We start from the raw sequence: 20,123 nt of genomic DNA, 5'->3' as shown, positions 1-20,123 counted from the left end.
CTCTGCTGTGCTCTCGAATGATCTAACCTGCTTCTCTAAATCTATGGATGGCCTGAAACTTAATGCGCATCTCAGGTAAGGTGCTCTTTGGCACCACCCTCTCTACAACAGTTTAAAAGGCAGCCAAACCAGTCGATTTAAAAAGGGAAATTAACGTGATGCATCAAACTGACTTTATTTCGCTACTCCGCGCGCCGAGAAACACTACATATTTTTCGCGCTGCTGCAGCATCGCCACGCCAGAGATGTTCACGTTTGCAACGACAAATTGCAGATCATTATCGCACAGCCCTTCATTCTTTGGGGCATTTAACATATACTCAGTCCATCAGATTCGTCCGCACTAGAGCTCCTCCTTTTGCTGCTGTGGTTCCTGCGATGGCATATGCTGGCCCTGTGGCTTCTGCTGCTGCAGCAAGTGCTTGATAGCTTCGAAAGCAAACTTTGCCTCAAGTGCTGCCCCCACCTGCAGCACTGCCTCATCTGCAGCAAACTTTGGGTGGTGCAGCCCAAAGGCTGTTGGGACATGTCCTGCCTTCTCGGCGCCGCTCCTGAGCACGTCGCCAATAGCACAGCATCAGGAAACAAATGGCATAACATCAGGGAACAAGTGGCGCAGTAACAGGAACCAAACAGCACGAGACTGGGAAACAAACAGCAAAGCCTCCAAAGAAGCCAGAGATGTGCCTTCAATTCATTGGAAAAGAGAGCCGAAAAGTGGTAGAGCCAGGCCATTTATGCAAAACCACGAAAACGGACATTATTGGCACGTTTACTCTGGCTGCGAAGAAGCAACTCGCTGTCAGTGGCGGGAGATGAGCCAAACAAAACTATCAATGATGTTTCTATCGAAGAAACAACAAATGAAACGGCAAGTGCGAGGGCAGCACACGACTGAAAACGCACCCAATGCCGATAAACGCAAATGCTCCAGGGAGCTTGTCCAGCACAAAGGCAAAGTCTTCGCCACCGTAGGTCGGCTCCATTGTAATAACTTGACCGCCCGCAACTATTCCAGGGGCAGCCTGACAATCAGCAGGCAATGCAGCACAGCAAGCCACAGCATGTTGCTTTGCCCAGGCACAGACACAACAGCAGGCGACAGGCAGGCACGGCAAACAGCAACAGCAACAAAGAAGCAACAGTACAAGACAACAGCAGGAGCAGTGAGGCCATTTGAAACAGCCATTTCAGCTACGAACAAAGTCGCGCAGCTGCAGCACCGCAGCAGCAATAGCCCTGCCGCGCAGCCACAGCAACAAAACATACCTCGTGAAGAACAGCCAGAGCCTCTGGATGCACACGAAGTGCTGGCGTGTTGGTAAGCAAACGGATGACTCGTAAGCTGCAACGGAAGGCTTCAGCTGTGTGTTGGACCACTTGGCGGAGTCGTAATTGCAGCTCCCGCAGCTTCTCGTTGCTAAAAGCCCTAATAGTTCCCTTCAGTGTGCACTTAGATGGAATGACATTGAAGGCACTGCCCGCCTAGAAGACACGTGAGACACACAGGTGCATTCTACAATCGCCCCACCGCCCCTGTTTCAACTTATTACATGTAGATCTCACTCTCATTGGCTGCGCGCAAAACTCCTTTTTCTGCGCCACCCTGCGAGTATTCCACTTGCCGCTGATTAGCATTACTATTTACTGCTGTGAATATCATGCTTCCGGAGTGCTCGCCCTCCACGCCTCGAGTGGCTAAGGCATGCAGAAATAACACTTGGAAGTGAGCGGAAGGGAATTTGTGTCTCTCTAACCTGGATCTGCGTGACTGAGACAAATCCGGAGGACTCCGCTGAATAGTCATTTTCTCTTGCTACAAACGTATTTATGTTCTGCACGGCGGCGGCACATGCAGCGATTGGGTCGTGTGTCTCAAATGGCATTGCGCCGTGGCCGCCAACTCCCACGACCTCGAAGTGAAAGCTGCACAAACACCATAAATGAAACAAAATACATGCAAAGGGAGGAAAGGCAAGGTTAGCCGGGAGAAGAAGCCAGAGTTAATAGCACAGAAAAAAGAAATCGATAAAGGAACACAGCGTAAAGCTGACAGAAGTAAAAGCGCAAACACAAGGAAACAGCGCAGAAGATACAGAATACAAGACGAATAAGAATGCCGCAATAAGGGCACACAAAGAGGCGGGAAAACGAAGTCGTATGGATGGAGAGATACACAAAAGGCTTGCTGAGGACCTGATACTGATAGGAAGGAAGTTCATTTCGCGTTTTAATTCAAAAACAAAAGTTCTGGAAAGCTTCGGTGTTTCTAATTATCTTATGCCGCCCTTAGTGGAGGCGAAACAGCTTTATCACCTTGCAGTGGCAGCCATGAGGTTTCCTGCTCTGGAGGCGATAGTCCCCGTAGGCAGCTGCGGTGCAACATGCAAACCCAGAGCCAGGCTGGCTGTTGGCTGCTGCTGCAGCAGGCCTTCTTCTAGCATCATGCGGGCCCCCTCGCCTCCCTCTTCAGCAGGCTGGAACACCAGCCGGACTGTGCCCTGTTGGGAGAAGCACAAGCAGTTCACTGCAGCCTCTGCTGCTGCTGCTGCTGCTGCTGGACTTGCACTTGCCCGCAACGCTGCTGCTGCGGGAGCCCGAGAAAGTGGCGGCAGCAGCAGCAAAAAGGCTAACTTTCCTGTCTTAAAACACTAAATATGCAAAGCAGCTAAGCTGGAAACTCCAGTTGTGCAAACCTTCAAAGAACTCTCGTTTTTCTTCAGAATAGCTGCAGCCATAAGAAGCATAGTGGTGTGCACGTCGTGGCCGCACGCATGCATTTTCCCGAGAACTTCGGACTTGAAGCCGACATCAGCCTGCAGCAGCAGCAGCAGCAACAGCAGCAGCAGCCACGATAAAAGAAAGAACTCGATCTACTTCGTGGAAAAGATCTCAGCTGCAGCAGCAAGCGAAGCAAACGGCCACAGGCAGCACTGACAGCACCTGCTCCACTATTGGCAGCGCATCCATATCAGCTCGCAGCAAGACACAGGGGGCCTCGCCAGTTCCAATCTCAGCAACAACTCCCGTGCCTACAACTCCTGCTTCCTTCTGCTGCTGCTGCTGCTGCTGCTGCTGCAGTTCCTGCAGCTTCTGAAGGTCTTCAGCATCTCCTCGCTCAGTCGAGGGCTCCAGCAGCGACTCGTCAACAAGAGATGTGCGGCGATCCCGGCCCCAGCCCGTCGTGTGCTTTATACCTAACTTCTGCAGCAGCAGCAGCAGCAGCAGCGGAGTCAGCAGCAGGAAGCCGAGGTCTGATATGAGCACGGCAGGAGCTGCATGCAGTAGCGAATGTCAAGGCAGCGGTGATGGTGCCCAGGCGGAGTTTAGAGAGAGGCGCAGCAGCAAGAGAAGCAGCTGTTACGTCTGTTGCCTGTGCTGCTGTTGCTGCTGCTGCTGCTGCTGCTGTTGACGCGACTGGGGAAGGCCTCACTGTGAGCACTTGCTGCACCAGGATTGAAGTCTGCAGCTCCTCATACATTAGCTCGGGGTGTCTATGCAGCTGGCGGCGAACTGCTGTGCCCCAGTCTTGCAAAGCAGCAGCTTGCTGTAGCACGCACGCGTGCGTCGGGGGAGATCCACATAGTGGGATGTCTGGAATGCTGGTAAGTGCTTCGGCAGCTGCTGCTGCTGCTGCTGCAGTCTCGGCCCGTTTGGCTGTTGTTGCCAGAAATATCAGGATACAGATGCAGCGAGACAGGCGGCGCGAGTGCAGCATTGTGACTCAGTGTTGCTGCTGCAGGTTTGCTCCGACTGCTGCAGCTGCTGTGGGCGCCGTTCGCGCTACGCCGCTCCTCCTGCTGCTCTCTGCTGCTGGTTCTTCAGCAGCAAACCTACAGAGCAGCTCAAATGTGCTGCGTGCTTAAGTGCTGCTGTTCGTTGTCTAGCTGGGCCCCGAGGAAGAGCTGGAAACGGCGCGAGCGCTGCGCTCGTCCGCCGGTTTAGAGCACTAGAATGGCATAAAGCAACTAAAAGACACAAAGACACGCTCTCTCCTAGTTGCTGGTGCAGCAGCAGCAGCAGTGGTTGCGCATTTGTGGCTGGCAGCAACGGCAGACAGCAGGTGTGTGACAGTGTGTAGCAGTCTTCCTAACCCAGCATTTCGGATGTCCCCGGAGTGTGCCTTCCACTGTATTGCCACCTAAGAAAACACACCGAGCGTCAAGCTCTTCATGTTTTATATTCAATTTAATGTTTGATGGCCTGTAGCTAGCGAGGGGGCCGCCAACGCGCCTCCGTAACACCAATGGGTTTCGATCTCCGTCTCCGCTCTTGGCCCTCTCTCTGGGCCATTTGGTCCCCAAGAGTTGCTGCGGAAGCAAATAGCATTCCCGTTCGTTTGTAGCAAGAACAAACTACTCCTTTCTCCGTGTCTATTTGACTTAGTAAGTACAACTTTTCAGCCCTCGGATTCACGGTGTGCGCGGTGCTGCGTGCTACTACTGTTCTGGTGTTGCTGCTAGGACGCGTGGGTTTTCACGGAAAGTCGGCTTCTCCCGCCTCCGATTCTTTGTTCGATTTCCACATGGCAAGCCTGTTTTGGTGAGCTGTGAGTGTTTGGAATATTGTATCTCCTAGGTCTTGCGTGGCGGCGACAGCAGCGCCACCACGGACGCAGGGAGAGGCATTAACCGGCTGCCGCTCTGCTGCACTGTATTTCTCTCTTTTTTTTCAACATCTCTTCGTTTGATGCCACACACCGTCTTTTCTATGCCTTTTCATATTGGCTTCTCCGCTGCAACGGTTGCAACAGCAGCAGCTGCTGCAGCAACCTCCGGCCCGGTCGTGTTGCGCGGCGCTCTCACCAGTGCGTAGATTGTCACCTTCTCCTAGTTCTCATTCAGCTGCTGCGGGAGAAGAAAAGAGCATTGGCAGCAGCACGAACAGCAGCACGAACCTGAAATCCCCTGCTGCGCCGTGATGCAGAAATGTATACGGGCCACAGGCGGTGAGGCCGCTGCTGCAGCTGCAGACCTCGGCAACAGCAGCCTGTCTTCGGAGCCGAGCAGAGATAAGGCTGCCACGGGGACGAGCAGATGGAAGCACTTGTTTTGCTCGGGCAGCAAAACAGGAAGCAGCGTGGAGCAGCAGCAGCAGCAGCAGCAGCCGCCGCAGCCGCAGCAGCAGCAAGCAGAGGCCCTGCCACCGTCCTCCTCGGACAGCAAGAGTGGACTCACGCGGCGGCTGCTGTGGCACCAAAGGAAGCACCACAGCTGCCCAACAGCAGCGCCTGCAGCAGCGCTGGCGGCTGCGGACTCGGCTGCAGCAGGTGGCGAGGCAGCAGCAGCAGGCGGCGCGTCCGGCGCAGCGCCGAACGGCCGCTCGGCGCCTGCTGCTGCTGCTGCTGCAGCAAACTCGCTGAACCCGCGGCACAGCACCTGCCCCCCCCTCATCCGCGGCCGCAGCGTCAGGTTTGGCCCCGCAGAAGTCAGGGAGTTCCTCCCCGACACAGAGTCCGGCAACCCCAGCCGCGACAACACGCAGGTGGGCCACTCCGTGGAAGAGGAAAGCCAAGGCCACTCGGAAATGAGCGACTTGGAAGCAGGAGAGGAATGGCGGGCCATTCTCGAGCCTGTGCACCGAAGTTCCAGCGGCCTTCTCGTGTCCGACACTCTCGCAGTGGGGGATTCCTCTGCAGACAACGAAGCTGAACACGAGGGCCAGTCGGCTTCTGAAGACGACGAAGTGGGGGGGGTCTTGAGCATTCTCCGGCGGGACATTGCTGCTGCTGCTGCTGCTGCTGCCATCACTGCAGCAGACGGCTCCGCGGCAGCAGCGGCGCAGGAAGAAACCACCGAAACTCCCGATGCAGTTGAAGAAGATCTCGAGGGGGGCCGTTATGTGTGTGCTTCCCGACTGTTTAGTTTTTAGCTGCGCGCTCAGGCGCTTCTTTCCGGCCTTCTGCAGCAGCAGCGCCACCAGCTGCTGCTGCCGAAGGCTCTTTGCTGCAGGAAACCCCGCATGCATGCATGCATGCGTGCATGCGCGTATGTACACTTGCACACAGACATTCATGCGACGCGAGGGGCAGCTCGTGCGGGCATTCCTGACGCAGCAACCAGGCAGCGGAGTGAGGGATTGACTCTGGGGCTGTACACGCATGCGGCACAGGCCGTTGCATGCATGCGTGCAGCAGCTCGCCATTGCGTGGTACTCGATGCATGCAGTTTTTCGCGGGCTCAGCTTGCGAACTTTACACCGCAGCTGCGCGACAGCTGAGTAGCTGGAGTGCGTGTTTGCAGTACTGCATATTTATCTACTTGCAGGCTCTTCCACATGCGTAATTGACATGCATATTCTCATGTATGCAACGCCCCTATGGTGCAGGCAACCGTTGTTAGACGGGTGAAAGCAGTGTGCATTGTTGCATGCATGCCTTAACAAGAGCATTTTGCCTACTTACGCATGTCTGCATGCACGCATGCAGACACAAGGTATCAACTGACGTAAAGGTCACCGCGGAGACCCCTGGTCTTTTTTGCTCAGATTTCATTTGGGGAGCTTTCCGTATGCAGTCTCTACACTGGGGGCTAACACGTATGCAGTTGTTCATGTGCGAAAAGGCGGGCCTCCTTGTATCCCTGCGTGCGGTCGCATTCATTTCAAAGAGATAGGCACGAATGCAGGGCCAGTGTGCAAATGCGTTGCCTTTAATGCATGTGCGCGGCGGTCACATGTATGTTCGCTACATGGGAACATGCTCATTCGCGTGTGCACGGTGCATTGTGCTGCTTCAAGCAGCTGTGCACGTGTTCACAGTAACTGTGGCCTTTTTGGGGCCGCCTTTGCGCCACAGATTTTCTCACTAGCTCAACAAGTGGTAATGGAAGTAACCAAGATGACATGGTCTTCTGTGCTTTCTTTTGCTGCTGCCACTACATAGCACAAACACTGGACACAGCACAATTTTTACGTGCACTCCGGTGTCCTAATGGGCTGCCCAGTTTGCACAGAGTGTGCCTTTGGGAGCGCAAAGGGATGCATCGAAGGAACATTGACCTCTTGCTTAAGGTGTGCCGGTTTTGAAGAGGGAGGAAGAGCCTGGGCTCTAGACACAAGCATGAGTCTGCGTACACGTGACTTATAGAGAATATACGGAATCACAGAATAGGTGAAAGCAGGAAGTACTGCATTTTGGTGCGAAGCAGCATTGCTTGCGGTGGTGGCGGTGAAACTGCTGTGGCCACTGCAGAGGCTGATGAGTGCACTGATTCCTAAAGAGAGCAGGGGAAGCTGAAGGATTGCTTGTGGGTGAACAGTTGGCAGGCAATCAACTCACTAGAGCGGAGGCCATTAGAGACACAGTAGTGTTTGTGACAAGAGCAGACCAAACCACACACACAAGTGTACGTGGCTGCGGTGTAGCTGGGCAGGCACGCAGAGAGATGGAACAGCTGCGCAAAGGGTCAGGCATTGAGAGGATGGAGGTGAAGAAAGAAGCCTTCAGAGGAAAGCGGCGCTTTTGATGGTTCGCTTCTCTGTGACTTCAACTAGAAGACAAGAGCGGCCCCCAGGATCCTTCCCTGAAAGAGGTGGATTTGCGTAAAGCCCGGGAAGGTAAACCGCGTAAAGTGGCATAAACCTATGCAGCCACAGACAGAATGGCAAAGCATTCGTCTCTTGCAACCTGTGGAGGTTCATGAAATTTCAACAAGCACATGCAATGAAGTTCTAACTTCAAAAAACCGTCATGCTTCACCAAGCATGCCACGGTAGCCAATGGAGCTTGCGCAACAACACAAGAATGGAACAAGGTTATAGCAGGGCTTGCACATGACGAGGGCGCATTTCCAGTGTGAGGAACACATGCGCCGTGGTCTCATATACCTTGGCAATAGATACATAGTAGCTTCGCATGGCTGTCAGTCTACGTATGAAGTGCAGCTTTTGCCCAGAATTGAAAAGACGTTGACGTATACAAATTACATTACACACAGAAGAAAACGTGAGAGTGAAGCAGACGGGTGCACGCCCTGCAAATGCGCAGCATGAAAGGCTCACCTGTTAACAAAACCATCAACCTCGTCAGCAGTAAGCCCGGATCCAGTGTTCCTCCGTGTGTCCCTGAAGCAGTTGGCAGTAAAAGGCATTCTTTGTATATTTCAGTTGGCCATGCAGTTTGAGAGGCTCAACTGCCCATTGTTCCAGGTTTAGCTTAAGCGTCTGCAAGGCTTGCCTACTCTTCTTGCTGCCTCCTCCAATTGTAGACCCAATTCGCTGTTTCCACCTGATGCAAAAGATACAATGAAGCTGAGGGCAGTTCTTTGGGGTGACACGCAAAACTGTACAATGACTGTAAGTGTTGTCGTGATCATCTGACTGTTGGCTGCACTGCCATTGCTTGCCTTTAGGACGAGCCAAAGATCAACAAATGAGTAGAGGCGTTCATAATCTTTCAGTGCCCTGCAATCACAAAACGCTAAGGACAACTTTCGTGTTGGCGCACTCTCTTCCGACTGGACGTTTTCAACCAGTGAGTCTCTTTTTTGTAAGTCATTTTCCAAAGTTAAAGCGCTTCTTATACGCTGGCCAGAAGTTCTGGCAGCAGCAGCGCACGTAGAAGCCTTGACAGCAGCAGCGCCAGACGAACTCGTTAATTGTACGCAGCTCTGCTTGTTCTTGCTCGGGCAAGTTGTACGCCGTCGCTGTCAGCTCTTGCGGATCCAATCGACGAAACCCTATACACACACGCAAATTTGGAATGTACAAGCTTTCACTCGGCCCGTGGCAACGCAATACAGAATGAGAGAGTGGCAATAACAATTAGTGATAAACCGCAAGCTTTTAAGGCACTGATTACGCTTCAAGGCCTATTAGTAAATGTGTTCAAAGTACAGACACATGCTTATACTTCTCTTATACTTCTCTACGCATCAACAACCGTGGAGGCGCTGGGATGCATGCACGCAAGTTAGTGTTGAGCTTCCACTAACTCTGCGCCAATAGGAAGGCAAGTAAGGCAAACTCCACCACCAATGCCTATAGAAAGTACAGTTTGACGTTTTCATGGAGCAGCAGCAGCACCAGGAGCTACAGAATAACCAGCGCCACGAACTTTATCATGTTACTACTGCCTCCCACTATGCACCAAGGAAAACAAGGGCGGGCGCCGTGGGAGACTGAGACTGACCCAGCATCCATCCTTCCAACAGGAAAACATCAAGATCAGTTGCATCTAGAAGCACCGCTGCTTCCGTCCTGTCACCGGCGCCATGCATTTTGCTTTTGTCATATTTTGGAAGGAGGATTTTCCTACAAAGAATTCACAACACTATCTGCAGAAGGCCCTAAGCATGAAGTGTGTAAACGTCTCTTTCCTACCTGCAAGCACACAGAGGCCGTTTCTTTTTAATCCAGCCGCAGCGGCAACAAAGATGTACGGGTTTCTTTCCTTAATGCGCTCTAGCACGTCCACACAGAGGGAAACATCGTGTGTCCCTGGGGGCCCCCGCCGCGGGAGGACCCTTGGTCTGGAGCTAGTGGCATCCGTAAATATCACAGGGGGCAGTAGCTTAGTTGGCAAGTAGAAATCATCCATTGAGGCCGCAGCGGCCTTAACACCCAAGGTGCGCAGACCCGCCTGCAAACAATTACAGCGTCGATATTCAAAGCTCAAGAAACAGGCAACACAGCTTGGGAAAATACAAGTTTGCAGACAAGAATGTCACACAGAAGCCAAAGTGATTGCTAGGAGACAGAGAGAACAGGCGGACAGAGTAAAGCATGATCAAGAAGAAGAAAAGGTATGAAGACTGTGACCAATATAAGTGCTGCCGCTGACGGTGTAACTGCTGCTGCTGCTATCAACACTACTACTGATGAATAGCAGCAACGATTGACTTGACTGGCCTAACCACTAAGGCAGCACAGAGTGTCGTCTTGCCACATCCTTGAGGCCCCGTGATGCCCACAATGAGAGGGCTAGGCTTATGTGCTGGAGAAGATTCGGAAGCCGATGCAGCCGAGCCATGTAAAAAACAGAGCAAAGAAAAAAAGCACATCAAGAGAATGAACAAAACATTTATTCTTCGCTTTTGAATTAATTCGACACTGTAATGTCAGCGCAAATAAACAAATCCGCGCTTGGAACGCTGCATGAACGCACTTACAAAGTGCAAAGAAACCCTTAAAAATGGCCATTATTCTGCCCCTCCTATTGTAAACAAAATGTAAATACTTGGAGGATCCGTAACTTACCGGTACCACGGGACTTTTGTTTCAGAACCTCTAAAGCAATCCAACGAGTGAAGGGCCAATCTCCATTCGCTGCATGTTCACCCAAACCAAGGGACATTACTAGAGAAGCCTGGGTGGGTAATCGAGGTGCTTTACAAGTTGAAAAGGCTTCATTCTTTAGCTTTTAGGCATGCAAAAAGTTTCCTTCCAGTGTTCCCTACGCGAGTCTTCAACCCAGGGGTCGCGATGCAGACAGTTGCAAGCTCTAGAATTTAGATATGGCTTTCTTGAGTGATTCTCTCCATGTCTTCCTGCTGTAAATTAATTTACCTGCAGCAAACGCTGCTGTTCCCGCTGCATGAGGGAATTGATCACGGGCCTTTGAGCAGGCGGCTGTTACAGCCACCTTTTCGTGTTCAGGTCCCTCCCCTATCAGTTCCTCCAGAATGCCGGCTCTGTGGTAAGCGAAAGTAACAGATATGAGCACATAGCTAGTTTCACAAGGCACGGCTTGCGCATTACGTGGTGACAGGACCAAGCAGACGAAGTGTCTAATTACAGAACAGCAAGCAAGAGTGCGACAAAAAGCACAGAGGCAAAATCGAACAGGAAAGATAACGCGGCAATTGGAGTGTTGCGCTGAAAAGCCTTGAAACAGAAGGCAAAACCACTAAAATCACCAGAAAACAAAGATAATAACAAGTTTGCTGCCGTATTGACATTTTAAAGCCCGATACAGTTTGTTTCATTCGCGCTTTCTTGTCCAGTTATCCTAGGGTCACTCACCGGCTCTCCATCATAGTCGCCATTGCCCTCCAAAAAATTCAGTTTTGTTGCTTCCTGCCAACTCTCTTATGGTTATCATTCGTTTCCGATATGCTAGGGGCTGGCCATCCAGTGCTTCGTCCCCAAAAACTCTTAAGTTACAACGGAGCAGCTATGTTTGGCCGAACATGTCGCTAGGGGGAATGCGCTAGCTCTAATTCACAGTTTTGGGAAACGAAGCAGACATGCATTCTTTGAATTTATTTTGTAGATATAAATATGATTTGCAACTTAAAATAAGGGCAACAAACATATGTGGCAGAGTCAGCAGCGGTTCAAACGAGGTGCCCCAAGGAGGGAATTGTTATGTGACCTTTGGAAGTCACTTCAGCACCCCACAAGACACGAAGAAATGATTTTAAAGCCAATGTCTGCAGGACAATTTGAAAAGGACATTTAGTGTTAATAACAGCAATAGAGTGCCAACGGCGTGCATTTCAGCCACCGTCCGTTCCTGCGCACGCCCAGACCACTCGCTCTGTCTGCTGTTTACTCTCCGTACTACTCAGCAAAGCAAGTCCATTTTGCTGTGAACACCCTCTTGGTGTCAAATTTTTTTTCTGCATTAATTAAAGGCTGCCGGAGTCACGGAAGTCCCGTAAGCAGCTAAGAGCATTCCCCACCTAGAAACTTGGCGGTTGCAGCTCGCCACCTCCATGCGTCACATCCACAAACACCTGCACTCATTGACAAATGAGCCAGTAACCACCTACCCTAAAAATGTGCTAAAACAAAAGGTTAATGATGTACAGTCCTGTGCAGTCCCCCAAGGGCCACACTGTTCGTGCCCCAGTCGACATGGACATACGGGACTGCCGACTGTCTCAGAGTGCTGAACAGACGACATCCTTAGCAGCAAACCCTTCTCAGATTTCTGCATATTCCACTATAATAACAGAAAACCACTGCAAACTAAGCAGAACGCTGCCGACCGGTGCACGCCGCCGTACACCCCCATCCTGGGACTCCATCCCCCTATGACACACCGAGATATCCGGAAAAACTACGCCTCTATGCTGAATGCCACTGACTGCTAAACAGCAGCGAATTCAGGAGACTATGATCCAACCACGAGCTAGCAAGACGTCTCGTCTGCCACCCAGCCAGTTTCTGAAGGAAAACTGGCTTACAAAGCCCTATTCTACGCCTATCCTGTGTGTTCGCAGCTAATCAACTCAACTCAAGACCCACTCTTATTCGCAAACCCTCCACTACGTTCCTTTTGCCCCAGGATGGAAAGATGTTCCCTTTCAAATGCTGTAGTCTGGAGAGCGCGGCCACGGGATAAACGCAATTGCCGCTGCCCAGCACGTTTTAACTAGTTCTTGCTTCTCTGGGGCACGGGTGTCAGGGGTTACCCAGACAGAATTAGTTCTCAACTGGGAGCTGAATGTCCTTTGCGAGCGGGAATGTATCGGCTAGCGGGCCTTTCTTTGCCAGCCACTTTGCGCAGACTCCGTCAGAGACAATGCGTCCCTCTGCTTGCCACTTCTTGTACTCCTCGCGCGTGAAAGGCGTGAAGCCCCACTTGTTCGAGGTGAACACTTTCTGGCGGCCGGGGAACTTGAAGGCGGCACGGCGCAGAGCTAGGGCGGCGATGTTCACGCTCGACTCCTGCGGCGAAACGACACAAAGCATTTTGCAATGCAACAACGTTATGACAAGGCCAGCCGATGCATTTTCAAATTAAAAAAGTTCTTCATACGCAAAGAACAAAAACTGCAACATTAGGAAGTTTTCGAAAACTAGGGTGTCAGCTAGCTGGATGAATTTCCAAAACGAGTCTCGTGGGCGGCTAGGACGAAAGCAGGAAACAAGAGTAGACGGGTGAAACTGCTACCTACCTTGGTCCTAATTGACATAAGAATCTGCCCAATGTTGACACGCGCAACCAAACCCGTGGGCTTCCCGAAAGCTCCTCTCATCCCGGTTTGCAGCCTATCAGCCCCTGGAAGAATACGTCCAGAACAACTCAGAAGTACCCAAAATAAAGACAAACGCCTCTTATCATGCCACGAAACATCTTGCGTGAAGAGAGTCACACTCTCGAGCCAACAAATTCAAGTAAATGGACTACAAATTTCCCCCCTGCTTCCGCGTACCGGCGCATGAAAGCATTTTGTTGATCCGAAGAACGTGGAAGGGGTGGACACGCATGCGCAGGTGGAAGTTGTCCTTGCCGCAGTGCTTGATCATGTACTGCAAAACATCCAGAAAGCCAGACAAAACGTCAGAAAATAAAAAGGACTCCCTCCCAGCACCTCGATGAGATGAATAATCCCACTAATCGCCAGATGATGCCACAGTCCACGCCTCATAGTAGGTCTCACACTAGATACGTGGATTAGCAACGAGTCTATGAGCTGAAACGCTGCTGCTTATGGTCTGTTCAAAAGAAGAACATCCATGTTGTTCAGCTGGCCACTCTTCTGCGGTGATATGGAACTGTCTTCCAAGTCAGCTCATGGGCATGCCAAGCCGGATGTGACTATTGGCTCTCTTCTTTTCCCAATTAATGCGAAAAAGTAAAGAAAGAACTATGATTATGGAGAGAGCTGTCCTGTTGAGAATGTAATTAACAGGGTCCGGGTCAGCTCAGGGTCGCTTGCCTTGTTGGCGCAGACGCGAGCGGCCTCGAGAGCCTCAGATGATATTTGTTCATATTCATCTGAGACCAAGTGGACAACTCCGGGGAATTCTTCCACATCTGCTTTCTTCCTGCCCACGTCGTAAATGCGCAGCTTCGCATCGGGCACACCGCGACAGAAGCGCGACTTCGGGTAGGGCTTGTTCTTGCAGTAGCGGTAGCAGCGAGCCGGACGGCGACCCATCTTGAAAATTTATACAAATGAACCAAGGAAACTGGAGAGCTGTTGCAGAATTGCACAGACACAGAGGCAACAGTGCAAAGAGACAAGGACGCGGGATGTAGGTGTGGGGGAAGGAGTAAGCAGGCACTGAGCAGAGACTGCAGGTGCTACAGGATTAAGCAACTGCAATTTGCTCTTCCGAGCATCTCTTCTGCTACACAAAAGTTCCTCCGCTCGCCGATTCTTATAGGCTACCCCTCACGAAATGGCAGCGGCTGATGCCTGGCAGCCCCAGGGGCTGCGGCAACCTCCGTTGCAGCTAGTGCTGTGGGGCGTACTGCTGAACGCCCGTAGTGGTGAAATTATACATTCATCATGCGATCATAAAGCAACATTTAGATAGAGTGTTGTAGGACTACATGCTCGTATTGGGCAGAAATGCTGAGGCGCACCCCAAAGACTGGGACCCAGAGCGTTGGGTGCTGCGTCAGAGAGATACTGGCACAGGTTTGATTAGTTTCTGGTAGAAGCGAACTCTCCACCATAAATAAATTTTACAAATTCCACCTGATATTCCTGTTGTGCTAGGTACAGATGCTCGTCCCCAATTTTCAGCTTTTTCTCCTGGGGAGTTTCGGGTTGGGACTTCATTGTGTCACTAGCCTACGGTTACAGTTCATGGAGGCTTGGGCCTTTAATGTACCAGCTAAAATTTGATGAGGGTTCTTCGGGTATTTCGTTGTATTCTCAGTAGGCGCAAGACTACCTATCACAGGAGACGGGGCAACCCGTAGGCTCGTATTATTGTGGTCCCGACACTCAGCGCCATTTGCTGCCTAGATCGGCAGCTAAGATTGTCGCAACAGAGGTCGCAGTCCTAGCTTACAGGCTCGCCTCAAATATCTCGCAAAGTCTGCTAATTTGGGGCCATTTCTGCTGGATGATTCCCGTGTGACTTTGCCTGGCATGTTTTGGTAATTTTCTGCGATATAGCTGGCCTGCGGTTCGTCCAATTCCACTTCTAAAAGTGTGCTACTCCCCAGCAAGTCCTGCAGCTCTCTGCATGACAAGCAACGGTGAAGAGAGGAGGAGTCCATAGGGCATCGTGTCCTCGGAAAGTCAGCTGGATTGTGCCGCAATGCACCCACAAGCCAACTAGCCTTGTCAGCATGGCTTCGGAATTTGAACTAAGCTGATCGGTAGTGTGAACCACAGAACAGCGCTTCCAGGCCCCTGTACCTGGTCCTTGAGGTGGTGACCCCTCTCTGGGTGGTGACCCCTCTTTGACTCGCGACCTTTCTTTGAACACATCAATTGTCTCTTTAGCCCAAGCTACTGGGCACAACGAAAACCTGAAGCTGGTGCAACACGAGCTGCGGAAATTCCTGAGTAGAAGCGGAAGCTGCGTTGAATATCAGGTGGCGCGCCAGGGGAATTGTTTGCCCGACGTTGCACTACTGCTTCCAGGCGGCCGGTCTCACCGTGTCCCGCAAAATGAGATATACCTGCAATGGATCCAAGCTGTATCATCTATTTCCTGGGACCTTCCCTAAAATACGGCTGTTTCCGCTACATACCATTTAGCTACTTCTGTAGCGCATGCGCCACAGAGCATCATAGGAGCCGTAGAGCCACGGCTTGTGCTCTTAGGTGTTTCGTCGTCCTAGAAAGCTTGAAACTGCAAACAGTAGACTCCCTCATCAACACAGCATTGAGGCTTCGTAATCACAAAACACAAAATTTTAGGCCAGACCCAGACAAGCAGGCATAGAAGCAGCAACACCGCAAAAATAACGGCACAATAGCGTTAGCAACTCACAGCTCTGAGCAAGTGGCCTTATGACTAAGCTAATTCAAATCTAAGGAAAGGACATCTCCTGCCTTCTTTTGATTTACAATTAGGGGTCACGTATTTGAATAGAGTCTCGAAAAATTTCCGCTTCCCTCGCATGCCGTCAATCACTAGGCATCAGCACACGTGCCCGTACGGGCTGGTCAACCTTACTAGCTAGCCACCTGATTAGCTAGCTGTCAAGATCGTTAAGCATGCATGTTAACAGAAAACAAAACTTGGCTACGACTCGACGTTTGCAGCTTCCTGCCAAGCCTCCAAGTCAAGCTCGTCCTCCTCTGCGTACTCCGGCAAGATGCCTCTGCAAACAGGCAAAGAAACAGCAATGAAATGCAGCTATGGGTCCAGATGAGACACAGAAGTACCAGCTCAGTTTTGATGCATGCAAACAGCGCTGAAGGCGAGAAAGAGCGCGCCAACACGGGAATGCGAGACAAAGAAGCAATAGAAGAGACTGTAAGAGATATAAAGTGTGAAAGAAGCTCCAAAGAAAGGAAATGCAGGGAGACGCACCTGATCCTGCACTTGGCCTTCAAATCCTGAACTTCTGCCGTCAGCGGGCCCAGAGCTGCTATGATGGAGGCATTGCTGTGAAAACCGAAACAAGAAATTGAAAATGCGCAGCAATATTGAACAAATTACCCACTAAATAGAAATGGCAGGCACCCTGAGACACAACAAGGGGAAGGAGGCCATCAATGGTCAGAAGAGACTGGGAAAGCGTCAAGCTAATGCAAAGGTGAGAACAGGTTGAAGAGGAGAACTTTTTGCCCGACGCAAAGAGATAGATAAGAGGGAGAGTGAGTCGTGAAGACACAAGAGACTACAAGGCACCAAGGCACCAGACTCTCAAAGACTGAAGGGGAGGGCAGAGATGCGCGCTTCATGAAGCCCGAAAATTCATATACTCTCGTGGTTCTTTCTGCTGCTGTTGTTGAAACTGCTGCTGTTGACTGTTAATGCACCACACGTGCGCACTTGTTTTTGTACTGCTGAGCCGTCTGGTCGAGCTGCTTTAACGTTCCGGCAGCCTCCACCTGCAGAATACACAACAACGAGATCCCCAAATAACGAAAATGGGGGACAATGACAGAAATAAGAAAAAATGATACAGAGAAAAGAGGAAAAAGGCATACAGAAGAAACAGAATAACATCCAAGACAAGTAACAACGGACAGAACCGCAACAAACACGAGAAGCGGCGGTGCAGACAGTACAAAACAACACAAGAAAGGCGGTCCCTCCTACCTGCTGCAATTTGCGTGTCTTGCAAATTGTGTTTTCTTCTTCGGCGCGGCGTTTCGTTGCGGCAGCCAGCCTGAAGAGTTGCGGACAAGATGAACAGAGAGGCAAGACGTAAGCCACAAAGAGTTTGAAGAGAGGTGAGTACAGACGAGGACACAAATACCAATACAGGAAATGAAACGACAAGTAACACAACACAACAAACGCACCGACGAGAAAATGACGGGGAACAGGAAAGTGAGGAGGCGGAGGCAAACCCCCAAAAGCAAACACAGAATGACCACTTGCTGCCCAGGAAGCTTAACTACAGACGAGGGGTGTGTGTACCACAGCGAAATACAACTTGAAGAGATTCGAACACAAAAACCAGTTTGAAGACAGCCACGGAAGAGAACATCGGTCGGCTAACCTGTCTTTAGTTTGCGTGAGGTTCTTGAGGTGCCTTTGCCAGGATGCGGCGGCATGGGCATTCATTAACTCTAGGTTGATGTGGGCAGTTGCTGTGTGCTGCAGCAGCTGCTGGCAGTTCACAACTGCCTTCTCCCAAAGCTTTACATCGGAAGCCTTCTGTCCAGTGGGCACGGTGAAGCTCGTGTACTTGCTCAGGTCCAGCTCGGGGATGGGTTCACCTGAACAAGACACAATCCCACAACGCAATCCCCAACAAGACGGATATTCTGAAAGACAAAATGCGGTCGAGAGTTAAAGAGGCAGACAGAAGTGGAGAGATGCGCATGCAGGAACCGGCACACAAATGCGAAGAGGGGAGCATATCGCGCTTACTAAAGAGGCATGGCAGATTAAAAAAATGAGTTGGTAAATGGACGGAAAGAGAAACAGACAAGCACATAAACGGAAGGAAGTAAAGCCACACAGGCAGATGAACGAAGGAACTGCCGTAAAAAACTGGAGAATCTGCGGGGTTCATTCTGAATGTGAAGCAGGAAGAGGGAATGGAGATGATTCTCATTCTTCCATAAGGATGGTAATGAGGGAAGGAAATGATATTCAGTGTAAGAAACCGATATTCAGTTTACTGCACCTTGTGATCAATGTACGAAATCGTTACTTTCCTAGGTTAGCACAGTACATGCTACAAGCAGGCACACTGCAACTGATCCCCCCGCCATTGGCAATGATAGCCTCACCTCTTGCCTTTCTTGCCATCTCTTTTCCCAACATCGTCTCCGCGTCATCCAGGATGGCGGTCTTGGGAAGGGGAAGATCACTCAGGTAGTCAGGGAGGTTGTCTGGACCGCCCGCCTCCTGGGCAATCAGAGCCATCTCTTGCTGCAGCAGTTGCTGCACCTCTTGCTGCTGTTCAGCAGGCAAAGGATCTACATACGGGAGTGCATCTAATGCCATGGCGTGAGGCAGACGCTCTGTGAGGTAAAACTCCGGAGCGGAAGAAGCAGAGTTGGACGGCTCCTGAGAAGCTCCATTGACATGGACCAACGCCTGAGAGCCTCCTGGAGAGTGCCCTCCGTTGGAGAGGTCGCTCGACGCCGGCATCAGAGGAACAGGTAGCTCTCCCAATAGACAAACGGGGAGATTTCACTTGCTGCTGCTGCTGCTGGCTGCGTCGCTGCTCCTGCTGCCGCTGCTGCTGATGTTGCGGCTGCAGCTGTTGCTGCTTCTGATTCAGCTGTTGTCACCACAGCTCCTAGAGCGACAAGCTGTGCTTGGTCTTCGCCAGCACCGGCAGGAGGACAATTTTTGGTAGCTGTTCCCCTCCGTCGCCTTCAGCGCCACAGTGAGGCTTTAGAATGAAATCAACACCACTACAATACTATAAAAAAGGAGTAATATTAGGGTTATGCCGTACCGTTACGGAAGAACAGTCGGGCTCTTCAAGCCCGGTTTAAATGAGGCAGCTCTTGGGGCTGGATGAGCCTGCGCATTATGTGCCTTGAAGCGATTGGGTTTGTCTCGAGGAAATTCGGCTCTCTCAAGTAATATAATCCTATTTTTAATGCATTGCCGGGTACAGATCTGTGATATAGGTGGGGACTAAGTAATAAATCAAGTCACCAACACTGTGGCGGTGTTCGCCAGGCTACACTGAAACGTTCGCTATAGCTGTTAGTTTTTGAGAAAGCGCACAGAATGTTTGGGACCCTCCACTAGATTCCTGTGGTTGGCTCTGCATAATGACAGTCATACTTCCCGTTCCGCTGCTACGTTACGTCCTTCAGTACTGCTGTATGCGGTTCTGCCTTCTCCCATCGTGTCGTAGGTTGGCTAGAGGCTGGTTGGTTGAGAAGAGCGCCTGGGCTCTAAAGAACCTCAGATACCTTCGTGCCTCGTGTTTCGAGGTCTATTTTGCCTGATCACCGCCACCAATGCTTTGTTTTGCAAGTGTGAACATGGAGTTCAGTAGCGTGATGTGAGGGCTTGTGCCTTCCATTTCTCAATTTAGTCGTGTTTGGCTTGCTGCTTCAACATTCTTGTTCATCTTTACTTGCCATTTTGCTTAGTTCCATGCTCTCGTTGCAGCAGCAGCACTCGTGGCTACAAACAACTACACCAGCGAGAGCACGTTATATGGCAGGCCTTGAAGGAACGTCAATATAGACTAGGCGGTAACGGTTCTTAGGGAACAAGCTATATAATGTTACAAAGGCAAGAGCTATCTCTCTCTTGTTGCACAATTATCGTAGTTTTGAAATCCAAAAGGCAGCGATACCCAAGGATCAGTATATACAGGGACACGTCAGGCCATGAGCCACTGTACTGCAAATCAGCCGTCACCCTATGTCGTAGAGTTCAAAGCATGGCTTCTTGAGTTGAAAAACTCGATCTATTTGTGAAGCGGAGAGCTCCACAGAGATGCAAACTTCGAGGCACAGACGGCAGAAGTACGAGGTACGGAAAGCATGCAGACAAAAACGAGCCTATGCCTAACGGCTGAAGGTTGAAAAGCCACAAAAGGCGTAAGCAGAACAAGGAAAACAAGTAAAATGTGCTACTTGATCTGTCGAATGCCACAATGTAGTGCATCCATTGAAAAACAAATTGAGGCAATGAAATATGAAGGTAAAGAGAAGTACCGGAACACGCCTCAACAACATAGACATAGACGAGTGGGCACGCGAAAGGCTGCTACCAAAAAGGAAAAGAGCCAAATGAAACTGCGAATCTACAGGGATAGAGCAGAAGACAGAAATGAATGGAGATGAGCATACAAAAGATGGAAGTTGGCAAAGAAGGGCATT

At 50.9% G+C, this 20,123-nt stretch overlaps 4 protein-coding genes across 4 annotated transcripts; 1 reads left to right on the top strand and 3 right to left on the bottom strand.

Moving 5' to 3' along the window:
* Positions 1-343: 343 nt before the first annotated feature.
* On the bottom strand, positions 344-3,718 carry ETH_00002825 (amidohydrolase domain-containing protein, putative; the record flags this gene model as incomplete). The annotated part of the gene is made up of 8 exons (XM_013376921.1): positions 344-551; positions 907-1,025; positions 1,270-1,485; positions 1,758-1,926; positions 2,317-2,501; positions 2,697-2,816; positions 2,944-3,204; positions 3,434-3,718. 8 exons carry the CDS (start codon positions 3,716-3,718, stop codon positions 344-346), a joined length of 1,563 nt encoding a protein of 520 aa, XP_013232375.1.
* A 1,202-nt stretch (positions 3,719-4,920) lies between these two features.
* Positions 4,921-5,871, top strand: ETH_00002820 (uncharacterized protein; the record flags this gene model as incomplete). The annotated part of the gene is made up of 1 exon (XM_013376920.1): positions 4,921-5,871. The coding sequence occupies one exon, from the start codon at positions 4,921-4,923 to the stop codon at positions 5,869-5,871; it is 951 nt and encodes a 316-aa protein (XP_013232374.1).
* Positions 5,872-12,369: 6,498 nt separating this feature from the next.
* Positions 12,370-13,832, bottom strand: ETH_00002815 (60S ribosomal protein L10, putative; the record flags this gene model as incomplete). The annotated part of the gene is made up of 4 exons (XM_013376919.1): positions 12,370-12,615; positions 12,846-12,949; positions 13,104-13,200; positions 13,611-13,832. 4 exons carry the CDS (start codon positions 13,830-13,832, stop codon positions 12,370-12,372), a joined length of 669 nt encoding a protein of 222 aa, XP_013232373.1.
* A 2,053-nt stretch (positions 13,833-15,885) lies between these two features.
* On the bottom strand, positions 15,886-18,420 carry ETH_00002810 (uncharacterized protein; the record flags this gene model as incomplete). The annotated part of the gene is made up of 6 exons (XM_013376918.1): positions 15,886-15,964; positions 16,177-16,251; positions 16,642-16,700; positions 16,912-16,981; positions 17,318-17,537; positions 18,057-18,420. The coding sequence occupies 6 exons, from the start codon at positions 18,418-18,420 to the stop codon at positions 15,886-15,888; spliced, it is 867 nt and encodes a 288-aa protein (XP_013232372.1).
* Positions 18,421-20,123: the final 1,703 nt, after the last annotated feature.

Source organism: Eimeria tenella, genomic scaffold (genome assembly GCF_000499545.2).
Source record: "Eimeria tenella Houghton genomic scaffold, Eth_scaff42, whole genome shotgun sequence".
NCBI classification, from domain to species: Eukaryota; Apicomplexa; class Conoidasida; order Eucoccidiorida; family Eimeriidae; genus Eimeria; species Eimeria tenella.
This window is presented reverse-complemented; position numbering and strand designations above follow the sequence as displayed.